Raw genomic sequence first — 26691 nt, 5'->3', positions numbered from 1 at the left:
GCAAAGGCAAAAACAAGCTTACGAAAAATGAGCACATGTCAGGGAATTCCACGTAGGGGACAAGGTTCTTGTGGTACTCCCTATGACCCCAGATGCATTGTTAACCAGATGGCAGGGGCCATTTGAGATTATAAAAGAGGCCGGCCCTATAGGTTAGGAGGTGTAGCAACCAGGCCATTGAAGAGAGGGACAGATATACCATGTTAACCTGTTGAAGGCCTGGCAAGAACCAGAGGGTTGGATGCTTAGTTTGGAGGATGCTCCTGAGGAGTTACAGCCTAAAGCAGACTATCAGCCAAGAGGGGAAAAAGCAGGGAAAGTAGAGCAGGGGCCAGAACTGACTGAGGATCAACAAACACAACTACAAGCTCTCATAGAAGGATTTAGTGATGTATTCAAGGAAAAACCTGGGAAGGCCCCAAGGGCGTGAGACATGAGATGAACACCCTAAAGGGAACCATGGAACGAGAAAGGTGGAGGACCATTCTTCACCATTTACCAACTAATGTACACCAGGAGATACAGAAGATGATGACCCAAGGGGTCATAATAGCGTTTCATAGCCCTTGGTGAAGCCCAATGGTAGTAATGCCTAACTCCTTGAGAATTTGCATAGACTTCCAAAGGGTGAATAAAATTGCAAGGTTTGATGCATTTCCCATGCCACATGTGGAGGAACTCCTAGAAAGGATAGGACAAGCCTGATACATATCCATGACCAATCTGCAAAAGGTATTGGCAGATACCCATGGCAGAGAGAGACCAGCCAAAAACTGCCTTTGGCACACTGTGGGGGTTGTTTGCATTTACGTGGATGCCTTCTGGCCTGCATAGGGCAACTGCAACCTTCCAGCGCGTCATGGAACATGTCCTAATACCTTACATGATATACACAGCTGCCTACATTGACAATATTGTTACCTACTCACAGTCATGGTTGCAATACCTGCACCATTTAAAAGCTTTACTGTGAGAACTCCACCAGGTAGGGATGATCACGAACTCCAAAGATTGTTCATTGGCGACACGGGAAGCCAATTACTTGGGGTTTTTAGTTGGACAAGGGGTCCTGCAGCCTTTGTTGAGCAAGGTAGCCACAATAGAAAATGACCTACCCCCTGAGACCAAGAAATACATGAGATCATTTCTAGGTCTGGCCAATTACTATAGAAGATCTATTCCACACTTTGCCAATAAAAGGGAAGGATCATGGATCCATACAGTGGACACCCCGAATGGAAGTGGCTTTCAGGGACATCAGAAGAGCTCTCTGCAGTGACGTGGTAGTCTTAACACGATATTTTTCCAAAATTTTTGTCTTGAAGATAGATGCCAGAGATGGCCATAGGAGCCATGTTCTACTAAGAACAGGAGGGCACAGAGTGACCAATAACTTTGCCAGCAAAAAGCTAAACACAGCTGAGAAAAGGTACTCCACCGTTGAAAAGGAGTGAGTCCCAGGGGAGCCGGGGTTACAGGAGGACCCCAGGCCAAAATGAAAGAAAGCCCCCACTTACCTCCTGCAGGGGCTGAAAGGTGTGGGGAAACACGTGCGGCAAAACTGCCCACGCAGTTCGTCAGCCGCGTCCATATCCAGCTGGGGCCAGGTGACGTCAGCAGGAGACGCCACCTGGCAGAGACAAAAGGCTGCCCTGAGGGCTCAGGAGAGGAACGGGGAAATGGAGGCTCTGCAGGGAAGACCAGGACCTGAGGGGCGCAACCACAGCATCCATCCGGCCGAGAAGGTGGAGGCAGAGCCAGCACTGATAGGGAAGCTGGCAGCAGAACCGGCACCAGTGCCAGAGTCAGCAGCAGGGCCGGTGAAGTCTCCAGCAGGCAAGCCAGCAGCAGAGCCGGCGAAGACAACGGCAGAGGCGCCATCGGGAGAGCCGGCGAAGGCACCGGCAGAGAGGTTGGCAGGGAAGTCGACTGGCTAGCCAGCTGGTGATCTGATAGGGAAAGAAGCAGAAAAGCTACTGTAGGGAGGAGCCCCGAGTGGGACCAGCCGCTAGGTTCAGGGGATCTCCGGGCCCGCTGGTTCCCACTTTGCTCCAGCAATCACGGTGATGGGGAGTGCACAGCTATCACGGTATGGGTAAGATAGAGAGCTGGGCTTAGGGATAGACAAAGCTAGAGAGGAGGGCCTCGGTGCCTATGCATTTGGGCTGAGACCCCGGGCCACTGGCTGCTCATGGCCGGATAGCCAAGAGAGACCGGGGTAGAGCCTGAGAAGAACCAGGGGCGCTTGAGGGCCAGAAGATCCATGTTCAAAGCTGGCGAATGGGCAGGGTGTAGGGAAGGTTGGAGCCCCATGAGTGCCCCCCACGCGGCGTGACAGCCCTGAAGACTACCTCAAGGGGGAACCCCTCCACTGAGGTTACATTCAAAGTTGTGGCAGGCGAGATAAGAGGAACCCCGAACGTCAGCCGGGGTAGCCTTTGGGGTCCCACCCCAGGCCTTGGACAAAAAAGATCAGTAGTTCGGGCCAGGGCTGCAAGAGAGTGCCTAATAGAATAGAGGCAGGCACAGAGTGTTTGGTGATAAAATGTGTGGTCAATGACTTCTGCTATTATTTGATCGGGAGAGAGTTTAAGTTAGTAAACTGATCATGCTCCCCTGCAGTGGTAAAATAAGAACGATAATGCATGAATGACACAATGGGCTTTGTCCTTACAGCCCTTTAAATTCTTTGTTAGTTACAGGCCTGGAGTAACCAACAAGGTTGCAGACTTCTTGTCCAGACGTAAAAAAGCACATGTGACAATAGCAGGTCCACCAAGGACAGAACCGTCAATCAAGGTCATTGAGGACCAAGACAAAGACCCTCCTCTGCCACAAGGCAACCTAAGTAGGGGGATGTGTGGCAGGGGCACCACCATGAATAGAAACTTACCAGAGGAAGGGGAGCCTGGAGAGGCATGGAGCTGGTGGGATGCTGGGGGAGAGCTAGGGCCGGGACCGGCACGGACCTGCTTTATGGCAGTGTGCTGACCCCGATTTGCCTGCTGGACCCCTGAAGGGGAAATAAAACCCCCACCATACCATGATCTGGGAGGACCAGAAGTGAGTCCTCCACAAGACCAAGAGCAGCCTGAAGCTGGATGCAGCCCCACCAAAGGCATATGGTAGGAGCTCCAAGAGCAGGTATGCTAGGATAATATAAACCCAACAGGACTCAGGTACTTACCTGGGACAGAGCACTGGATCCCAGATACAGCCAGCAGGGAATGGGACAAAGATGAACCCAAGGAGAGAGAGGGAGAAGGAACCTGGGGCTGCTGCGGACCAGAACTAGAGAGAGAAAGGAGTGTACCGGGGAGCAAGGTAACCCAGGACGGGTAAAAGTACAGGCCAGTTAACATAAGGCCCAAACCAGGATGGTGCACTGTCTGAACTGGACTTTTCAAACCTAAAAAAAGCAAACAAAAAAATCCCTTTATCGTGATGAGTGGACTCTGTCTTAGTCGTGGTCTGGAATTAACATCTGTGGTTGGTGTAAGGTGGGGTGTAGGGGAGGCGGAGCCCTGAAATGGGAAGCCAGACGGGAATATTGAAGGAGAGCACCAGGGGAGGCAGGACTTAAAATTATCCTTTCAATAATAAAAGTATACCGACAAGACATGGCCGGAGAGAACACCTAGGGACATCCAGGATATCTGACAGGACAACAAGCTGTCCACCAGAAAGGAGATGGCAATGCCCAAAAAACCAGTGAGAACAAAATGCGCTAGCGAGTGACATGGGAGGTTACACCGAAGAAGCCAGGCTCAAGTGCGCACATGATCTCTCAGTACTCAGGATGCAATCAAATGCTGGAGGCATGGGCACTCAGCCAGCAGGGAGTAGGGAGCTGCAGGTTGGGAGTGAGGAGCACTAGTAGGGCTGGGGGGGGTGGCAGGGCGGGAAAGGGCTGTGGGTTGGGAATGAGGGGGCACCGGCAGGGCTGGGGGGGCAGGGGGAAGGGTATACACCGCTTCCTCCCCACAAGGTGTCTGCTTTATTGCAATCGCAACTATGGTAACCCTATCCCATCCCTCCCATGAATCACACCATTTTCCCCACTATCCCTCCCACCCCTTGTGCCTGCCCACCATCCTTCAAATGGACTGCACCTAACCCAACACCCCCCCACAAATGCCACCCCCATCCCTCCAGCTCAGTAACCCTGCCCCCTCATCCTCCATGGATAGTGCTTGTGCCCCATTTCTTCCCCATTCCTCCCTTGCTTGCTCCCATTCCCCATGAATTGTGTTCCCTCCTGTCCCTTCTGCTCCCCATTCCAACTTGACCCCCATCCCACCCATTCCTGCACCCCAGATCCCCCACTGATTCCCCATCCCCTCCAGCCTGTGAATGTCCTATAAGTCAGTTCCTTGTCCTTTTCCAGCTGTCCCTCTTGCCTTTTCTGAACAGGCTAAATAGGCCCCTCTTGTTCTTTTGTAGGCCTGGGCCTGGGCGGATAATTGGCCACCGCCTTTCTCTTACGATGAAGTCCAATCTTCCTTGGCTGTTCATTCCATAATATATATTCGCCCCATCTGGGAAGACTAATGCTGCAGAAAGAGAAAAGAAAAGAAGGGTTGATTGATGTGCTGTGGATAGCAGCACTGCAAGCAAGCACAGGACATTGGTGAGCATTCAGAGGTGCATTCTGGCTGGGCACGTGCCACTTTGAAGTCTAAATAATGTTCTTTAACATGGTGTTACTAGTTATGACATCTCCTTTGCCACCAGCAGAAGTATGAGAAGACATTGTTGTACCATCCAAAGTCATGCTTCTGGAAGTCTGATATCACCAAATGTAGCTGTGCACTAAATAAAACTGTGTTTTGGATCTGAGATCATTGATCAAAGACAGTAGCATGATTTATACACACAGGGGTGTAAATTGAGGTTGAAAGGCAATCACTTGACTTGCTTCTTTAATGCATCCTTTCCATGTGTGGTTTCAGACAGCTTGCATGTGTTGGGTTCTTTATTCAACAAATAGGTCAAGACAATTTTTTTTTACAGTCAGCTGAGACAACCCCTTTACCTCCCCATGCACCAAAAGCAGGGGCTGAACCTTGCCTTTTGGCAGCAGAGGAGATTGCTGCTCCCTGAGCGCACAGATACCTGTCTGCTAGCAATGGGAGACAGCTGTTTTCCAAAAAGGTGTGTGTATGCGGAAGAGGAAGAGAGGGGACTGGGTTGCTGGGTCCCAGAGGTGAGCAGAAGGAAGCCTGCTCAGCCTGTCTTTCTCCCCTCCCTTTGTATCCTCTCTCACTTCAGTGGCTCTGAAAGAGGGCTGGTAAATCCAGGGCAGGGCCTGATACAGCTGCTGATTTGATGGTGATGACAGCTTGAGTTCGCAATGGTCAGGGATTGATAGTAGACTCTCCTCCTGCCACTCAAGATACCCAGCAGGCTTAGGGCTTGCCAAACACTACAAGTACAATGCATACAATCAAGTAGCCCTCTGTGAAGGTGAAGCTATTCTGTGAGTAATGCTCGGTATTTATACAGTGCTTTCCCCAGTAGGGCTTTGACCATAAATATGGCTTTGGGCATGACAATAGTACTAACAAATAGTAAAGTTTAGCATGGGCATGAACAAACTCAAACAACTGGTGGCCAGGATCCCACGGAAAGCAAGTTTAAAGGAAAAAGGGATCGGGGAAAAAGGGATGTACCTTCGCATGAATATTAAGGACACGAGGATATGCCATCCCTGTGTAAGGAAAGTGAAGAATCACATCAATGGACTGGCTTGGCTGAACAGCAAATGCTTCAGTGACTTGAGACTTAACAAGGAATCTCTCAAAATGTAGAAATGTAGGTACAATACTCCAGGTGACAAAAAAGGAAAAATCCAGGCAGGCCAAGGCACTGCAATACAGCTAGTACGAGACACAAGAAGTATTCTGTAAAGTTAGATGTAAAAGACCAAAGGAAGCGTACGTCCATTACTGATTGGGGAAAGGGAACTAAAGTTGCACAATACGGAGAAGGCAAAGTGTTTAATGACTTCTTATCTCAGTCTGCATTAAATGTGTCCTAGAGGTCTGAAGGAACTCAGCGTACGCTTAGGAAATCTGCAGATGATGCCAAGCTAGCCAGGGCAGCAGATGATCTGGAAGATAGGCTCAGGATTCTCAATGACCTTGACCAACTGGAAAAATGGTCTTAAATTAATGAAATAATAGTATAGAGCACAAGTTAGATATGTGTCATCACTGTAATATTGTTACAAAAGCAGTAAAAGAACAAGAACGTATGGGGCTGTATTAATAGGCATGTTGAATGCAAAGTAGGGGAAGCCATTTTTCAGTGATATTCAGCATTGGTGAGGCCTTAGCTGGAGAACTGTGGCCAACTTGGGCATCGTGCTACATGAGAAACAGTTAAATTGGAAAGAGTCCAGAGAAGCACAACAATAATGAGGAAAGGTCTAAGATTTTCCTAGACAGGGAAAGTTGGAAGAACTGGATTCTTTTATCTGGAGAAAATAGAGCGGGTGTTATAAGTCTTCAAAAAGCGTTGTTACTTATCAAGAGAATGAACAGTTTTCTGCGATTATAGCGGTAGAGTAATGGGCTTAAATTCCGACACGAGAAATTTAAGATGGATATTAGGGAAAACTTCCTAACTCTCAGGTGGTGAAGTCATAAACCAGATTATTGAGTAAGTTTGTGGAGGCTTTGTCATCGGTAAGGACAAGTAGTTTTTCAAGTGCCTATCAGACACCCATTTGTCTGTGAGGTTTTAGAGAGAGATGATCCTGCCTTGAGCAGGAGATTTGGACTAATAACCTCCTGAGGTCCCTTCCAGCCCTATTTTTCTATCAGTTGATGTTTGCTTGGAAAATCCAGGCCTAAATAAAACCTTGACTCATCTCTTCTTGGGTCACTTTGACTAGACACAAGGATTGTTTCTCATGGCAAGTTGCACTGCACCATCGTCAGCACCGAGCACGCTGCCAAGGCTGAGCCCCTAATAAGTTACTTTGGGGAGAAAAATGACCTGGAAAGCAACCAGGGAGCTATGTGTGCAAAACAGTATACTGGCAGGATGAGCACGTTAAGCATTTTCCTCAATAAATGGCTTCCCGGTGTAGCTGTCCCAAGAATCGTTGCCGTGGTCTTGGCTAACTTCAGTATCACAACTCCAAATAAATCCTTCCTGTGCAGTCATGCAATGTCTCCTGGGTCTTGCCCCGTGCTGGGAGAGGGGGAGGGGGCAGGATGGTGTGCCAGGCATGCTGTCAGAAAGCAGTGAAAACATGCTTGTCAGAGATGTGCTGCGCAGAAAGAGAGATCAATCCTAGGGACTGATTCGGAGCTTTCCTAGTGCAGTGATTTCCTGAGAAAGGTTGCAGCTGAGGATACGAATGCACAACACGGACATCTTATTTTTATATTCCTTCTGCATCGCTTCACATCAGGTCCATTTACAAATTACAACAAGCTGTTTTAAAGGGCGGGCTTGGACACTAGCAGGGATTTGAAAAGCTTGTCTGGGCTCTTTCTGCCTCTTCCATCCATCCCCAAGACCTCCTGCGTCTTAAAAGGAAGACCCACAAAGGATGGAGGACTGGAACCACCGCCAAGGAGGAATACTCTGCTCTGGTCCAGGCCTGCAGAGAGCAAACCAGGAAAGCCAAGGCTGCGATGAATCTCCAGCTAGCTACAAATATCAAGGAGAATAAAAAGTCCTTTTTTAGATACGTGAGGAACTGGAGGAAAAGCAGGGGCAATACTGGACCCCTGCTAAACCAGATGGGACAACTGACAACCGATGCCCAGGAAAAAGAGAACTTGCTAAATGGGTGCTTTGCACCAGTTTTTCACCAGTCCCATGGGACGCCCCTGCCCACTGTGGGACAGGGAGGCCCGGGGGTGGGAGAACCCTTGCCCTCCATCAAAGCTGATCTCATGAAGGAACACCTTGACAGGCTGGACACCTTCAAGTCAGCCGGGCCTGACGGGTTACACCCCAGGGTACTCAAGGAGCTGGCAAGCATCAGAGCTCAGCACCTGGCAGGGATCTGTGAGAGCTCTTGGCACTCTGGTGAAGTGCCCAAAGATTGGAAGAGGGCCAGTGTGGTGCCTATTTTCAAGAAGGATGGAAAGTGGATCTGGAAAACTACAGGCCCATCAGCCTGACCTCTATCCTGGGAAAGGTCTTGAAAAAGATTATCAAATAGGCCATCCTTAACAGACTAGCTGAAGGCAATGTCCTGAAGGATACCCCGCATGGGTTTGTTGCGGGTAAGTCTTGCTTGACCAATCTCATTTCCTTTTATGACCGGGTGACCTATCACCAGGACAAGGGGGAAGAGATCGATGTATATCTTGCTTTAAAAAAGCCTTCAATCTGGTATCCCATGATCACCTCTTGGCAAAACTGCCTAACTGTGGCCTCGACCTCACCACAATCCTCTGGCTGGGGAATTGGCTCCGTGGTAGGACCCAGAGGGTGGTGGTCAATGGGAGCCGATCGTCTTGGTGCGCGGTCACCAGTGGGGTCCCTCAAGGCTCTGTCCTAGGGCCTATACCATTTAACATCTTCATCAGTATTGTGGACACTGGTGTCAGAAGCAGATTGGCCAAGTTTGCCAATGACACCAAACTGTGGGGAAAAGCATCCACACCTGAGGACAGGGGGGCAATCCAGGCTGACCTTGATAGGCTCATGAAATGGGTGGACGAGAACCTGATGGTGTTCAACACCGAGAAATGCAAAGTTCTCCACCTTGGGAGGAAAAACCTGCAGCATGCTTATAGGCTGGGCAGTGCTGCGCTGGTTAGCACTACAGATGAAAGGGACTTGGGGGTCATGATTGACCAGAAAATGAACATGAGCCTGCAATGCGATGCTGTGGCTGGTAAAGTGAGCAAAACGCTGGCTTGCATCAATAGATGCTTCTCAAGCAAATCTCGGGACGTCATTCTCCCCCTGTACTCAGCCTTGGCGAGGCTGCAGCTGGAGTACTGCATCCTGTTTTGGGCTCCACAATTCAAAAAGGATGTGGAGAAGCTTGAGAGGTGGATGTGGAGAAGCTTCCAGCCCAAACGTCTAGGAAATCTATGAATAAAGATTCTCTATGCTGCCCTTAGCTGCCAGTTTGTGGAAGATAGAGAAGAGATTGCAATATGCTTTTTTGCACTAATATGGGCGTTCCAGGGGCTTCTAGAAGTTCACTTTCACTCAGCAGATAAAAAGGGCAGGACTCACAGACAGCCTGTGGTTGACTCGAATGGGACTATTCACAAACATGAGTTAGGTGTGTGAGTAGGACCTTGCTGAATCAGAGCTTAAGAAAGAAGGTATAAAAACTGCACTACCTGCTTCCTATAAAAGTACTCTTAATATTAGACTGTGAGGTAGACATTATCCAGCCCTCCCCTTGAAGTGGCCTCCACTGCACCTTGCATTTAATATTTCTGGCAGGGAGTGGAGAAACAACAGTGGGAGAGTTTCTGGCTCATTAGGAGCAAGAGCCCAAGCTCGACCCGAAGGCCCCTTCCCATCCAGGCCAGCACCCATCGCACTCAGGCACAGACTCTCTAGCTTGCTACCCGCATGGCCCCACATGTCTCCTTTGTGTAGCTACCCAGTGGACCAGCTTCAAGTCACTAGAGAGAGGGGTCTGGATACTGCCTACCCTGTGGTCTGGTAGTGACAGCATTTTGCCAGGAAGCAGGAGATGCAGATGCAAAACCCCTCTGGGGCAGGAAGACGGGGCTAGACACAAGGTCTCCCACTCCCCGGATGAGCAGCCTTCCCATTAGTTTAAACAATGAAGTATGGGAGGGCCCTCTTTCTCCTTCCACCTCTCCAATGAGTTTTTGCCTGGCCTAAGTTTCATGATTTATAGTACAGCCTAATGGGTGTACCTGACCCATTCACGGCTCCAAACATGCCCAGCTGGAGCACGACCCTACCCAAAACTGCAGGGATGTGGCTGTGGCCACGCTGTTCAGGGACACAAGGTGAAGTGGGATATAGCCCTGTGCACGGGCAAGAAAGAAGTCATGCCCATTTCTAACATCTAGTAGACTTCGGTCTTCTCCAGGAAGTTGTTGAAGTCAAGGATGTAAGAACTCAAAAGGGGATCAAACATCTCAGGACCAAAATTGGCTTCAGCCAACACTTAATTAACTGGATGAGAGGGAAGCTGTACTGTGCTGCACCAGAATTAATACTGCTACTCTGAGTTTACACAAGTCATCACAAAGTCCTGGTGCAGAGGTCTTAGATCTTTTAAGCAGGATGGATTTCAGGGTATGGATCTCGACTGTGTCTTCCCTGTGGCTTTCTGGGCACCAGTCAGTGTACAGGTGATGCTCCCAGTTATTTCTTTTTCCTTTGGCCCCACCTTCACACAGCTGTACACATGTCAGCAGTGGTTCTCTCATTGCAAGTCTTCCCCAGCTGCACCCATGTCATCCCAAAGGGGAGTAGAGGTGTGCTGAATCGTATCAGGTAGCCAAGAGGGAGCTCTACTCAACCTGGCTTTGAGATGAAAACTACCCACTATTTCAAAAATGGATTCATATTCATGTTCTTCTGCAAACATGAGGAGGATATTTTAACCAGCAAAAAGTTTTGCTTTCTTACCTTTGGTCTCTGAGATGAGCTGCACGAGTTGGTAGTTGCCCGATTCCTTTGGGTCCAAGTTGTGCTCGGCCATGACTCTCTTGATTATATCATCTGTCCTGTCTTGGCAAGTCACCTGGAAAGGGATTTTGCAATGAATGATTTTGCTTCTTTGTGTATTGAAGTCCATTTTCACTTTACCTTTGGATCTGGGTGAAAACTTTCAGAGTACTGAGTACGAGGGTGGTCCTATGCCATCAAGGCTGTTCTTGCCTAAATCTGCCTTGTGCCAGTGAGTTGGCACAAGCAGCAGCTGCATCACCACACATCTGGCCCAGGGTTGGCATCTGACCGGTTTTGCTTTCACTGGAAAGGGTCGGCACAGGCCACCTCCATCTGGGGAGTGTATGCAAGAGAAGAGGTATTGCATAGAGAGGTGGAGGGGGTCACCTTTCATGTTCACTTCAAATGGTTGTTAGACTTCTCTGGGATGGGTTGTGACTGGTTTCTAGCAGGCTATCCATGTGATGAGATTTTTCAGAAGTCATTTGTTTTTCAAGAGTTCAGCCTTTGAAATCTATTTCAATCTTTTTCTTTCATTTCATGCAAAATGTTGAAGCATCAAAAGCATCAAGTTCTGAACCCATAATACAAGATTTTTTTTTGTTATTATTCAAATGGCTCCATAAATAAATACTTGGGTTTAGGACAAGGATTATAATCCTATCCAGATAGCATAATGGTGGAGGATAGCAGAGACAGAGAAGTTAGACAGAGAGATCAGATGAAAGAGAAGAGAGCAAGTGATCATGATATGATAGACTTGGTTATTCTGAGACAGGGAAAGCATGAGGTCAGCACTAGTAAGACCCTGGATTTCAAAGTAGGGATTTAAATTGACTCAAGGACATAGTAGGCATGATGCCATGGAAGGACGGGTAAAGGATAACGTGACCCAGGAGGGCTGGCAGCTTCTAAAGGGCAAAGTCTTGAAAACTCAACAAGAAACTATGCTGAGATAAGGGAAGAGTGGCAAGAGACCAAGAGAAGTGCATAAGGAGCTTCTCGGTGCCTCAGATCAAAAGAAAACCATACACACAATGCAAGGACAGGCAGGCCACCAAAGAAGCATCCCAAGAAATGGCAAGAACGGAGAGGGGCAAAATCAGGAAAGCAAAGGGCATGAATGAGCTACAGCTGGGAACTGAAGTCAAGGACAACAAGGAGAGGTTCAGTTCATGGCGGGCAGGAAACGACAACCAAGGAAGCTGTGGGTTCACTGCTAGATAGCCAGGGTGAGCTCTTCACAGAAGATGCTGGGAGGCAGAGCTACTAAACAACTGCTTTGCCTCAGTCTTCACCCAAACAGAATAAGCTGCAAGCAGACAGCGATTCAGAACTGTTCAGACAAGGAAGGCGAGAATCTGAGGGTTGAGATAACAACATGACTGGCAGACAGCTTGTGTTCAGCTTGAATGAATTCAGGTCAGTAGAGGATGGAGTTCATCCCAGAGTAATGAAGGCACTGGCCGAGGGGATCTTAGTAGATATTATTGCCTGAGATCTCCAAGTCATGGGAGATAGGCAAGGTAGCAGAGGGCTGGAAAAGGGCCAGGATAGTGCCCTTCTTTAAAAAAGGAAAGAAATGAGACTCTCAGAAATGATAGACCAACTAGCCTAACTTCAATACTTGGGAAGTTGCTGGAGCATCCTCTACAGAAATCCATTTGCACGCATCTGGAAGAGGAAAGGCTGATCACAAGCTGCCAGCATGCATTTGCTAAGAACAAATTGTGCCAAGCAAATTGAATCTCCTTTGCCGAAGTGGGTGTGTCAACACGAGGCATTTACTGGGGAGCTGCCTAGTGAGCTCTGCAGCAGTCTTTAAGTTTGCATGTGCGGCCCTATTTGGTTACAGTCAACTAATGAACTATGCTGAAGGTTAGTACTTGTAAATCCGAGTGCTGTACTACAGCAGACTTATTTAATGCACACCAATGCAGCCAGCAGCCAGCCCTTCCGCAGCATGCTGAGCTGGGCTGGAGCAGCCCCGGGCTTGGAGGCTGACCCCCAGGCCAGATCTTCTGCCAGCCCAGGCCTGCCCCGACCTGGCGCAACATGCTGTGGTCCCAGGCACACATGTAAACACAGCACCCAAGAGCAACAAGGCTGCAACCAATCCCCCTGAGCCTTCTCTTTTCCAGACTGAAGAGTCCCAAGTCCCTCAGCCTCTCCTCATGTGGCCTGCTCTCCAGGCCTTGGATCAAAGGAGTGGCTCTCCTCTGGACTCTCTCAAGGTTTTCCACATTCCTCCTCAAATGTGGGGCCCAAAACTGCATGCAGGACTCCAGCTGTGGTGTCACCAAGGCCGAGTAAAGTGAGGGGCCGATGTCCCTGGTTTTGCGTTAGAGGCACTGGGAGATGCACACCAGAGTTTGGTTTGCTTTGCCAGCTACAGCATCCTAAGAGTCAAGGGCATGATGTGTCCCCGAATACTTTACATCTCTGTCTTGGTGTAAATCAGAGCAGCAAAGAAATTACCTAGAAATTGTCATCCGGAGTGAAAACACGTCCAGTAATAGATCTACACAGCTCTTCCACATCACTTACCAGGATAGTTTTGCATACGCTGCTTTTGCTGTTCTCCATTCTGCCCCGGATGAGGCAGGTGTCTCTGGTTTGCTGGTCACAAGATGTACATGGAGTGGATGTCACGGGGCACTTATTGATCTTCGGATCAGAGGTTGAGGAAGGAGGTGTTGAAGGTGTGTCCATGGAAGGTACAGATGGACAAGATGATGAGGTAAAGAACGAGATATAAATTAAAGGAAAAAGTCAGAAACGTGACATTGATACCACAGAGTCACAGACAGAGTGATTGAGAAGCAGGACTGGAAGGACCCTCCAGAGGCCCTCTAATCCAACCCCTGCCTGGGGCACATTCATCTCTATCCAAACCATCCCATGCAGATATCACCTCAACTCTACATAAAAATACTCTCCTCCCTGACACCCTCACCTGCCACAGGTCAAGCAGGGGAACCACAGCAGCCAATGTCCTGCATCTATAAACCTCCAGAGGTCCTAAGCAGAGGGCCATGCCCTGGCTACAGAGGAAGGCAAAACCCCCACAAGTCCATGCCAATCTGACCATGGGGCAAAATCCCTTCCTGGCCTCAAATATGGTGATCGGTCTGACCCTGAGTGGAGGGACAAGACCCTCTAGTCAGGGACCTCCAGCTTTGCTCCCAGGAGGAGCACTGGCACACCCTGGTCGAAGCACCAACCTTGGCTACAGCCAGCACCCAATGCCTTGGGCAATGCTGAAAAAAACCTTGACATGTATACCCGAAAAAGGAAGGAGTGATGGGGGCAATCAAAATTTCAATTCACTTAAACAGGTGAATGCTCTTATTTGGACTTAAAAGTGCTACTTTCTGTTTAGTTTTAGTTCTCTGCAAACAGATGTAAGCTGAATGCGACAGGCCACTCCTAAACTCAACTAAGTGTCCACAAAGGGCTCTGCAGCTATTTAACTGAAGTGGGTCAATTAAACTGGGATAAGTTTATAATATGTTGACAAGGCCTCTGATGATTTTTCCTTTCTCTGATCCTCCTTTGCTTGACTTCTTCTCTACATGTTTTCTTCTTTTTCTTTCTGTACTGATTGATGCCCCCTGGAGCATGCTCTGTGGGCAGCTGTTGTCTGACATTCGCTGCTCTGGTGTGGCACTGTGATGGACTATGGGTTTTATTACAGTTTGTCTGGTTTAAATGTGCTCATGTTGTTATAAGGTGTGTCTTCATGTGCCCAGTTACTGTGCATTAACCTCAATTACTGCATAGTATGGGCACGTGTCTACACATGCGTGCCCGGACAGCACAGTAAATATGGTGCATTGTAGCAACGTGGGTGTAAATTTGATACTTGCATGAGCGTAGGAAGAGGAATCAGCCAGCACCACCCACAGCTGATGCCCTGGGCCCAGCTGGCAGATGCATGGATGCCATGGGGCCTGGGCAGGGGGGCCAGCAGGACCAGCACCATGGTCAGCACCAGTGCGGGCTGCTGGGCACCAGGGAAAGAGGCAGGAGCAGGGGCGACGTGGGGAAGCAGGGTTGCCAGAGAGGAAGCTGCTGTGCGTTGGCCCTGTGTTGAGCACATGACTTATGGGAAGGGGAGGCATTGGACAGGGCTGTGGGGGTGGGGATGAGCCCTTAGGATGGCCACCACATGCTGGCTGCTGCCTCTGGCCTCAGAATGGCTGCCAGGTGCTCCCAATCAGTTGGCTGGACTTACTGCACAGTAAATTTAAGCCAGCTTAAATACACTTGTAGATGTGTCCATAATGCTATGTGTTTATATATACAGCTAGTACATGGGGAAAGAATGAGCTAAAGAGACAGTGAAGCCAAGCCTATAAATCAAAGAAATACCACAGGCAGGCAAAGACCAACAGGCTACAACCAACAACCCTGCAAATAAATACCGTGGACTTCTAGCATCCTGCCCCTAGACAAGCATGAGTAGGGGTAGGGTCAGGTGAACAAGTGAGTGTCTGCTTGTGAAGAGGTGGGGGAGCCCTGATGACAGGCATTGGGCAGGCAGCTGTGGAGCTCAAAGGGAACAGCTGGGTAACTTCAGGGTACTGAGGGCTGTGCAGATTGGATTGGAGACAGAAGGATTGCTTAATGTTTTGGACATATAGCCCTGCAGCCCAGCATCATTGCCTAGTATGTAGTGTAGAGTTACCTGGGGGAAAATCAGAAGTAAAACTGCTGTTTAAGTTACACTGATGTAGGTGTTGTGTGTTCACTTCTGTGCCAGGCTAGCTGTTTTCTCAATGAAACAGGCTAGTACCAACTTCCCCACCTGTGACAACATAGTGTAACAGGCCTGTGCAAAGTGGCCAGTATTTGCTTCGGATTTGGAATTGGCCGATTCGGAGGGACAACGATTCAATTCAGAGGCCTGAATCACTGTCCAAATTCGATTCAGCTGAACTGATCTGAAGATCTGGCGCTGCTTCGGAGATTTGGCCATAGACTAAACAGGCAGCAGTAGTCACCATGCCAGACACAACTGCCTGCAGCTGGTAAGTCTGTTGTGGTGGGTGGAGGTAGGAGGGAAGGCGCATGCGGTTGCAGATAAACACCCCCACAGCAAGGGAGGGATTGGGGCTGGGGCTCAGACAGGCTATCCATCTGGGGTGGGGGGGCACAGGACTTGGGCAGGGGAGTGTGGGATGTGGGCGCAGCAGCGCTGGGAGTGTGGGATATGCCCTGTTGCCACTTGTCCAGCCAGGGCATGTGGGGAGGCATAATGCAGGTGTGCCTGGCTCTGGGCAAAAGGGGGCAAGGGGAAGCAGGGCACAGACCCCATTCCTAGCATAGCCGCAGCTGCATCCCATGGCCTCCTGCCCCGACTGGGTAAGTGGAAGCAGGGCATAACCTGCCACTTGTCCAGCTAGGGAAGGGGGCACAGGATATGGGCACTGCTGCCTCTTGCCCAGCCAGGGCAGGGGTGGCACAAGATGTGGGCGTGGCAGAGCTGGGAGTGAGGGCTATGCCATTGTGCCGCTTGCCCCTTCCACCTGGAGCGAGCCACGCCTGCATCAGGCTAACAGGTGCTGCCTGTTTAGTCTATGGCCAAATCTCCATATTCAGAGGCTTCTGAGTCAATTCAGACCTTTTAATTGGTCTCCCAATTTGATTCGGATTAAGAGATTCCATTGCCGAATCGGGACGAATGTCCTCCAAATCAAATCGGCTACCTAAGCTTCACACAGCCCTGGTAATAGTGCCTCCTGGGACTATTACCCAGGAGGTACCCTGGGAGAGGGGGTCATCTGTCTGCTCTGAATATCAGTGAAACTTAGATCAGTGTAAGAGACAGGTGTAAATTAAACCAGTATTATCCTGTCATGGGCCCAGCCTCTAAGCGCACGTCCAGACCAGCCTGCACGTGCCTCTTGCAGCATGCCTCTCAAAGCAGCTTGAGACACAGCAAGAGGCATGCTGGGAAGAAAAGTCATTCCCTGCACTGCATATTTGCAGCTCAGGCTAAATATTTGATACCTGGATAACCAGGTATAAAAAAAAAAAAACACGACGGGGGGAGCGGAAGTGGGGGAGGCCATGGTCCAGGACCATTCCTGGAGGCAACCGGAGGCTCAGGTCCTCCACAGAGAGTCTCTGATAGCCGGGCAGAGTGTCTCTATGCCTGCTCCTTGTCCCGATGCTGCAGCACCCTGCCTGCTGCCAGCAAACAGCGATGCAGGCTGCAGTGAGCTGGACCCAGGCTCCATTCCACGTAAGTAGAGGGTGGGGGATGGAGAGTTTGGGGCATGATCAGGGGGCAGCTTAGGAGGGGTGGGTCCCCCTGGCACCCTCACAGGGCCTATATGCCCCTCCACAGAGCCCCAGGCCCCCCACACAGCCCACAGCTCACCGACAGAAGGCATCAGGGTGCTAGGGGTCTCCTGGCACAGCCCCTCCACGCGGTACAGGGCAGTGCAGAGCCAGTACGTCTTGGCTCTGGCTGCCTGGCACCCAGCACTGCCTCTACCACATCATGTGGGCCCAGCCCAGTTTGGTGTAACACTCTGCACTTTGGGGCAGCTCCAGGCCATTCAGGCTGTCATCTGGGGCCCAGTGCTGCTCACAGGGACCATGTGTTGCCCAGGCCTGGGTCCTGCATGTACAAAACTGGCCTGACCTGTTGGTGCGTGGGGCCTGTGAATGCAGGACCTGGCCCAGCATGACAGGCAGTCCCTGTGCGTGGGCCCAGGTGATGTGACAGAGGCAGCGCTGCGTGCCAGGTGGCCGGTGCCAAGTTGCGCTGCCCTGTGAACCTTATCAGAATGCAAGGCTTGCACTGTTACTGGTCAGTCCAAGGACAGTTGAAGTAAAGAGAATCTGAATGGCTGTAAGTTATCAGCATAGCCCCTAAGTTAGAAATTGGCTGGCACATCCAGAAATCATTTAGAAGGAGGATGTAGCTCTGTAAAAGTACTATTTAAGATTAGCTGCTGGCATGGATTCAGTGGGCCCGCGGATCTTGAGAATCCCAAAGACTGAATACCGGGTTCCTTCCCGGTACCCTCAGACAGCGCTGATTGGGGATGCCTGACTCCGCTGAGCTTTGCAGAAGAGAAACTTGTCATACATCAGGCATCAGAGGGGACTGCTGATAAGTTGCCGATTTGAATTATTATTGTCTGTCTGTTGTTTTGTTATTTGTGCATAGTCGTGTTTTTGTTAAGTCAATAAATCTTTCTTACCTTTCTACCCTTGCCTACACTCTCAACCCCGAACCCTCCGCAGGCGGCCGGGACACTGGGCAAGGTTATTTTGCCCCAAGTGGCACAACTTGCCCCTCAACAAAGGGCATGCACAGACACGTGCTGAGGCAGAAATCTCCAGCTCAAATCTGTGCTGCTCCTATTTGAGCTGCTGCAAGCACATAGGCCTGCATGTGTGGAAGTGCCCTAAGGGTGCAGAGAGAAGTGGAGCTCCCAGCTGTAACAGAATGATTTTGGCAAAATGTTCTGAGTTACACCGTTACCCCAGACCAAACAGAAGTTCACTCTTGGTTCCAGGGGGTGGGAATCTAGCTGTCACTGGGAGCCTGCAAGCCGGTTCCCACAGCAAGGGCCAGGATCTGTGCCAGTGTTCGCTGTTTCAGAATGGGAGGGGGGAAAGGCAGCGAAGGGAGCTTGTACTTGGGGCTCCGCAGCTGGTGATGAAGGGTGGAGTGGGTGATTTGGAGCCCCGCCACCTTGGGGAGCCTGCAATACACTGGCCCCAGCCTGTAGAGCGGGGCTGAAAACCCCCCAGACTCATCTGCTTCTGCTCCTTTTGCCCCCTCCCATTCTGAAAACACTGACTGGCTGGGAGCCCCCGCAGATACAAGTTACAAAAGACACTATGTTTTGAAACATCTTTATATGACACCACATGCCAGGAGGGGTCTAATTTTCACCCCGTGGGCCATTTTTAAACTGTTTGCAGCCGTGCACTTGTGTTTGGTCACAGCTATAAACCACTTTCTGGGGGACAGGAGTCAACAATGGATGTGGAAATTCAATTTTTGCTTATAATACAGATCTCAGCAATTCCTCATACCTTTTTCATACTGAATACTTTCAACAAAGCATTTTAGACCATACCTTTTCGTGAGGCAGGTTCTTGGGCAGGTCTCCAGGCTTGTCCCTGGGTAGGTCCCTGGGCTGGTCTCCAGGCTGATCCCCAGGCACATCCCCAAGCTGGTCTCCAGATAGGTCTCTCGGCTGGTCCTTGGGTGAGTCTCTGGGCTGGTCTCTGAGCTGATCCCCAGACACGTGCCCAGGCTCATCTCCAAGCTCATCTCCTGATGGATCTCTGGGCTGGTCTCTGGGCTGTTCCCTTGGCATGTCCCCAACCTTGTCTCTGGGCTGATCTCCAGATGGGTCTCCGGGCTGGTCCCTGGGTGGGTCTCTGGGTTGGTCTCCGGGCTGATCCCCAGGCATGTTCCCAAGCTCATCTCCGGGCTGATCTCCAGATGGGTCTCCGGGCTTGTCCCTGGATGGATCTCCGGGCTGGTCTCTGGGATGATCCCTGGGCATGTCCCCAAGCTCATCTCCAGGCTGATCTCCAGATGGGTCTCCGGGCTGGTCCCTGGATGGATCTCCGGGCTGGTCTCTGGGCTGATCCCTGGGCATGTCCCCAAGCTCATCTCCGGGCTGATCTCTAGATGGGTCTCCAGGCTGGTCTCCAGTTGGGTCTCCCAGGTGGTCCCTGAGTGTGTCTCCGGGCTGGTCCCCAGGCAGTTCTCCAGGGTTGTCTAGATACATCATTTTATTTGGAGTTAAATGAGGTGAGTGAAAGTGGCTGTACCAGCCTTAGTTATGTGTAGCTATTTTATGAAAATAAGCCACAGGAATGGCATTTTATAACGGTTGTTTACAAAAATCATCTCTCTGTCCTCCTCTTCTGATTCGAGTCCCCCACCTGGAATCTCTCCTCTCTCTCTCTTTATCTTAACTCAGTAAAATCAGCTCCACATCCTGTTCTACAAGAAGGTAACCTCTTCATTTCTGCTGGCATTTCCCCTATAATCTAACTCCATCCACACTTCTCTTTTCCTTCAAATGCTTCTTTAAAACCCACTCCTCTAAAACGCCTGTTCCCTTTTCAACATCACTGATTCCTGCTCCCAAACTGCTGGACTTGGCGTGCCTCACTTTTATTTCTCAAGCTATTCTTTAGGCACTGACAGAAGCGATGTTTTGTCTCAGGATCAGCCACTGAAAGTACTCTCCAACCAAGCACTGAGAGAAGGGCATGGCTGCAGAGCACTTCAAAACGTGCCTGACTGCCTGACAAATGACCCCTCATCACATGGAGGTTCAGACTAAGGTGCTGCAAAGCAGAGCGCCTTCATTAACTTCTGTTAGTACACGGCAGGAGCAGGACTGTGCTGACACAGCCCAGCCTTGTTCCCAGTGCTGTCTATAGGATGCAGTGGGGAAGGGAGGGCAGGGAGCTGTGTCTGGGGTTGGCCCAGCCTGGTTTACATTGCCAGGTCACAGACCTGAGGAAACAAGAGTGAGCTGTGGAGATACACAAATGCTTTGTACAGTGTCAACGGGACACAGGGTCCTTAACCCCCTTACAAACTGTCCGGTGGCAAATAACCTTCTGGTTATGCTTCTCTGAACTCATGCAATGTGTGAGCTAGGACTGATGTCTAGCTTTGGCACAGAAGTGAAAGGAAATGATATATGAAATCAGGGAACCAAAAGAAAACCTGTATTTCACCCCATAAACCTGTGATTCAACACTGCAAATTTGTATTTCTACCCACTCCTGACCTACTCTCCCGGGAGAGATTCAACAGGGACAGCACTAAACAAACCAAAAGTCTACAGGGCCTGGTCCTGTCATGGAAATGATAGCAGAATTAGGCCCTGGTAATATAACTTTTGGTGATATTTACCACCCAAAATGCAGTTCTTTAATGAGGTTTGGGAGATTAGGCAGTGATAGCTTGGGAAAAAATATAACTTACTCTCATTTTCTACTTCTTCCCTCTGAAACCGCTGCAGGAGGTGCTCTGCATCTTTTAATAGCTTGGAGCCAGGCATATTCATTCGCAGGGATGCAAGCAGTTTATTTAATGTTGTGTAATATGGTGGCTCTCGGAAATCTTCCGGTGTCAGACGAAGCCAGATGGTCAAGAAAAAGGCGACTGGACTGAAAACAAATACATTGACAAAATCCAGTCATATTCAGTCTTTATAACAGTAATACTTGTCATTCAAACCTGTATCAAGAAGACGGATATATTCCTTCTGCTCTGAGCGAGCAAGGAATTGTGATCTGGGCGCCCTTTTTACGTGATCATGGTCTAATCTCACAGACACACGTTTTACCACTCTTAATTACTGATCCAAACTAGTGAATGAATACTGACTTGTATCCTCAAGATGCAAAATATAGGACAATTATAACTATTTTTTGCTATATCAAAATTCTGCAATTGGATATAGTGTTATGGCAAACAAAGAAGAGGAGACACAGGCAAAACAAGAACATCCCGCCCCAAACACAACCTTTACACAACACACAAATCGCCTGGCTTTTCTCACTTTGTACTTTTCTTGTATTCTTTTCTTCTTGCTACATTTGGGCCACTTTTTGCAGTGTTTCTCTCCTAGTGTCGCACACACAAGACATACCTATCTGAGCAGGTAAACTTCAGCTAAGACGTTGCGACAGCTTTTGAGGTCTGCCAGTGTCTCCCCTTGCTCTCCCACAGACAGGCAGGAATAATTCCCATTCTCCTGGGCAGATACAATACATAAGACTGTAAGAATTACAGTCTGGGTCAGAGTAGAGGGCCGGCTATCTCACCACACCGTCTCCACGAGTGGCAAGGAGTTTTAGAGGACAAGTACAAGAGAGAGAGAATAGAGTAATGCATGAGTTATATCATGAGGTTGCTAAGTCACCACGCACGTGCACATCTCTAAGTCCACGACTAACAGCCCCAGATCGACACCGGTATAAAGGACAGTTGCAATCTTTTACTGAACCTGGTCCTTCTACTGGCCTCCACAACATCCGGTGGTGATGGGTTTCACAAATTAATCATGTGGAAAAAGTACTTCCTCTTGGTAGTTTGAAACCTGCTGCCTGAAAAATTAATCATGTGGCCCTAATGTCCGGCATCAGAAGACAGTAAATAGCAGCTCCCCATTTGCTTTTTCCATCCATGATTTCACTGACACCAGATTCTCCTCAGTCACTCTTTTCCAACCTCTGCTCACATGTAGCCACTCCAGATCCATATCATCTGTATTGCCCTTCCCTGCACCTTGTCTTATTGTAGGAGATCCTTGCTGAGATGGGGTGAACAAGAAAGGCTGTCCACTACTAGAAGCAAAACAGGTGCTTTAATATAGGGATGAACCTACCCTGGACAGACAAGGGTAATTATCAGCACATACACATGCGTTCCAGTGGAAGGTGTCATGCAGGCACACACACACATGCTCTATCCCAGCGGTGCCCAACATTTGCATCCCGCAGGTGAGATGGGCATGGCCAGGTCCCTTCCTGGCCAGATCCAGACAACAGGCCAGATCCAGCTGCGCGGGGTTGCACAGCCCACTATGATTTGTATGCCCGGGGCAGGGACAGGGCCTCAAGGAGTGTCCCCAGTCTGGATAGTTTTTAATCCTCCACTGGCTTACTGTTTGACATGATTTCCCCTCTTTTCATTTAAAGCTTCTTCCACTTCCTTTTCTGGCCACAAAGAGTTGTTTGAGAGCAGCAATACTGCTTGGTAAGACTGGGCGATGGGAGCAACTCAACCAAGTGTGCAAAACTTTCTTCATTTGGGATTACATTACAAGCTCAAAACACAGACCACACAGCTCATAAGGTTTCTTAATTGGACAAAGTGATTTGGGGCCAAATCCTGCCCTCCTCGTGCAAACAACACTCCTATCAAGTCGCACCTGAGCAAGGACTTGACAGTCGACACCCTTTGTGTTGGTTCACTTTCTTCTGAACAGACCTTGCCCCTGCCTCTGAGCACAGGGCGGCATCCTTCTTCTGACCCCGACTGGACCTGGGGACCCAGCCACCCGGGGTGTGAAGTCTCTGCCCTTTCCCGCAGGGACCTGCCCGGTGACAACCCTTCTGGAGCCAGGGGAGGCTCGAGTGCTTGGGAGCAGCAGGCTCCACAGCAGAGAGGAGCCGTGTGGAGGGGACAGGCAGCACGGGGGAGCTCAGCAACACAAATACCCTGTGCTGAATTGATGCTCCGGGGGCCAGGCCAACAAGCCCCTGTGCTGGAAATTCATGTCCAAGATCTTTTTGTTACAAATTCTGATTTTTCTGCTTTATTTCCATACTGTCTTCTAACAAGGAGCATTTCTTTCTGTAGGAGAGGTCCCAGTGGACTCGCAGGCAACACCCTGGGGGCAGCGTCCTCTGCTTGCAAGACTTCACCATTCAGAAGACAATGTCACACTGACAGCTCATGCACAGGACTTTTGTGCTGATAGCGTTTGACATGTTTGTATATTTAGCAGTTTCCAGAGTCTCTGGTGAAGCCTTAAGCACTGTATGTAGGGGATTAAAACAAGTCCGTTCCAGAGTGGGCAATACACTCAGGAAGTCCCGATTTCCAAGGCCATTACTTTAGCCACGAATGTACACCCCTTCCCAAGTGAACCCAAAGGGAAGCAGGTTATTCAGCTCTTTATGGAGATCAAACTTACAGATCAGGTCAAGTTTGGAGCATCTCAGGTCCAGACTCACCAGCTTCTGCTTCACAAACCATGCCATACTCACACTTCACAGCCCCACCGCCACCCAGGGAAGAAAGGAGTTTGCGATGGTGGGACTGGTATGTCAGCTATCTTAGAATATATAATCCTAAGTATTCATCATAATTTTGTAATGTGGTATGAAAACCTGTGGCAGTCTCTGTAACCCCCCTGCCACAATGTCTTAGGAACGGACAATGCTAAAATGATGAAAACTAAACAAACCCATTCATGAAACTTTGTAGAAAGATTGTTCCTGGGAAGGAAAAATGTGGTGTGAGGGCTTGCAAGCTAGACTCTGCTCTTCTAGCCACTAGTTACTGGTTCTTTACTGGAGATGGCACATGCAGAAAAAGGATGTGGGACTTGCTTTTCCCCAGAACAAATGAAAGAATTTAAGCTACATGAACGCTTGCTTAAATCAAGTCATTGATTGGTAAGTTCGTGGGAGTTAAGGCAATTTAGCAAAAGACTTACTGCCGGAAGCTGTGCTAGTGCTCTTATGGAGAAACACACAGCGATACAGTGCCAAGAGCAAAAGGGGATCGGTGGGATCAACAAGTGGAATCCAATATAATCCTTCAAGTATTTTATAGTGTCAATGCACACGCAAACCTCAGACCATGCAGATGTCAATGCAGAGATGTGCTGAGGGAAGGGTCATTGCACTCCTGACTCTTAGAAATAAAATACCGGTCCGTATGGAGCTACAGGAAGAAAGAAGACATCTTCTTTCTTCATTTATGTACGTACAGTGCCTGGCACAATCAGGGCTGTGTCTCCCCTAGAGTCTGTAGGCACTTCCAGAGTAGAAAATGAAGTCCATAAGAGACAGGAACATGCATATTTGTGGTTAAAAGAAGCAAGGGGAACAAGCGTGCTTTGTTTGTTCACCCAGAAATGATTGACTCCAAAATAAAAGACTAGATCTGTTCAGTTTTGGGGCAGCACCCCAGTCTCTGTCAACTAATGTAGGCGTGACCAGTTAATTCTTTGCTTATGCAAATAAGGCTGGCTGTGTGTGTATATATATACATACATATATAGAGAGAGAGAGAGAGAGAGACATACACACACTTAAATACAAAGGCTAGGGAAATCCATACATACATAAATATACATATATGATATATTTAGATGATTAAGTGTACCACATCCTCTGAATCCTGACTGAGGTTGTGCTGTACAGCAGAAAGCCACACTTACTTCACGAGGATTGTTCTGAAGTTTGAGAAATCCTGCCTGGCATCTCCTGCTCCGTTCCAGGGATCCACGTTTCCATGCCTAAATATCAAAATAGATATTTTAGACAGCTATTCCAAAAGCAGTCTATGTCAGAACGGTAGGCAGTTTATGTCAAAACCTTGCCCAGATAATGAAAAATCAAGATTTCTCTATTCAAACTATCTGAGAGAAAAACGATGGAGAATATCATTCTCTTTACTCCCCTTCATAATGTCATCCGTCTAACATTTTATATCCCGTTCATGATGCTGGGGAGGATGGCAATTGGTGCGACTGAATTCAAGCCTAAGAAGTCTTGCCCACCCTGCGCGCTTCAGTCTGCAACGCGACGGGCGATGTGTTCGAGCGCTGCCCATACTAGTACCAAGGCTTTGCCCTTGGGGGGAACAGTTCATCTGAGCCTGTCAAAGGACTTTGCAAACAGCAGCTATGTCTCAACGACCTCGCAAGCCAGGTAAAATATTATCTTTGTCCCTATTACACAGATGGAGGAACTGAGAACAAGACAGTGAGGAGCAGAAAGCAAAGTGCAGTGAAATGAAGAGATACCTGAGCAGTGGAGGGGAAGGGGAGCAGGGCACAACAAATCATCACGGGATCCTACAAGTGCCTTCACAGCAGAGCTGGTAAGGATTTCAAGCTGGCTTTGGGGGCAGGACAGTCTAGGACTACAGGCCGAATAAAGAGCGCTTCTCTACTAGTCCGAACATCGAGATCAAGTAATACTTCATTGCTAGCTGCACCTAAACTTGGATTCCTTGGAAGTCAAAGTGTTTTCTGTTTGAGAAGTGGGATTTGGTGCCCGTGTACATCAGCGCTCCCCAAAAACAGCGCCCAGAGACAAGAGCACCTGGCACATCTCGTCCGGCTCAACCAGGGTTTTCCCTGAAAACCAGAGCTGTCGGTCTGCTCTCCCTCCAGGACAGCAGAGCTGGACGAGTATTGTGGTGCAGGGGGAGGAAGGGACGATGCTTTGTGCCTTTAGGCCTGTGAAATCCCTCTCCTGATCCAGCAGAGCCCGATTCACGGAGCAAAGAGTTATGCAGAGGGACAGTGACAGCCTGGATTGGTAACGCTGCCTTTTTCCAGCAGTGTGTCCAGCTGTTTGGAGGACTGCTCGCCTCCAGCTGTCCTACCTTTCCGCTAAAGACCCAAACAGTGCATTTTACATCCTGGGCTCCTTGTCTCCACAGCTCCTGGCTCTTACCTGCGGAGGAGCACATCTAGGACCTCGCCAGGAGAAGCGCAGACCCTGTATCCTGCGAAAAAGTCTGTCACGTTGAGGAAATCCTCCATAAGAGAGTCGATACATTTTTGCACGGCCTGTGAAACAAAAGATCAAAACCATGACATTACGAGTCGGCAGCGGCCCTGCTCCGAACCAGCGCAAGCCCCACGTCCGCCCGGCGCTGGAGCGGGGAGTCTGTGTCAGAAGTCCCTGTCGGTGGAGGAGATAGGAAACTAAGTCTTGGCCGGGTGGGATCAAACACGTTTTGTGACGGAAGAGTGTCAGTCCCACGAGTCCAGGCATATCCCAGAGGTATCCATATATTTTGTCTCCCTTTGTCCCTCTTCAAGTTTTACATCTAGATACAATATTTCCTCCCACTTTTAGACTTGCCTCTGCACTAGCTGGAGCCTAATCCAAGCCTGGTTAAGTTAATGGGAACAAGCCATCATTATTACTTGAGAGGCAAATACATGTTAATAGTGGGAAATGGTCCCGGGGAGTGATTGGGACCTTGATCTGACCCACTCCGCTGGTGGTGAGAGAGGGAGTGGGGCAGGGGAGGCATTGCACAGCTGGGGGGGTGCAAGGCCGGGGGGGTGGCTCCTGCTGCTACGGGCTGCGGCCGGGGGCCAGGCTGGGCTCTTCCTGGAGGGGTTGAGTCGCGCAGTGCCTGGGGAGAGTGGCAGTGGTGCTGGGTGGGGTATTGGGGGGGAGGCTATGGTGAATTTTGGGGTGACTGCAGCCCCCCCCCAGCCCCAGAGGTTCACTGGGGCCTTGATTGGCCCCCACCCATGGCCCTGCCCCCCTCCTCCA

General features: G+C 49.5%; 1 protein-coding gene across 1 annotated transcript; it reads right to left on the bottom strand.

Moving 5' to 3' along the window:
• Nucleotides 1–4357: 4357 nt before the first annotated feature.
• Nucleotides 4358–26294, bottom strand: LOC132248864 (ral guanine nucleotide dissociation stimulator-like 1). Its single transcript, XM_059723352.1, has 7 exons — nt 25855–26294; nt 24609–24686; nt 20633–20817; nt 18753–19405; nt 13192–13311; nt 10603–10717; nt 4358–4553 (listed from the first exon to the last, which is right to left on the bottom strand). The coding sequence occupies exons 1-7, from the start codon at nt 25941–25943 to the stop codon at nt 4366–4368; spliced, it is 1428 nt and encodes a 475-aa protein (XP_059579335.1). The 5' UTR covers nt 25944–26294; the 3' UTR covers nt 4358–4365.
• Nucleotides 26295–26691: the final 397 nt, after the last annotated feature.

This window comes from Alligator mississippiensis, chromosome 1 (assembly GCF_030867095.1).
Source record: "Alligator mississippiensis isolate rAllMis1 chromosome 1, rAllMis1, whole genome shotgun sequence".
Taxonomy (NCBI): domain Eukaryota; kingdom Metazoa; phylum Chordata; order Crocodylia; family Alligatoridae; genus Alligator; species Alligator mississippiensis.
Note: the sequence above shows the minus strand (reverse complement) of the source record. Positions and strands in the feature narration are given on the sequence as shown.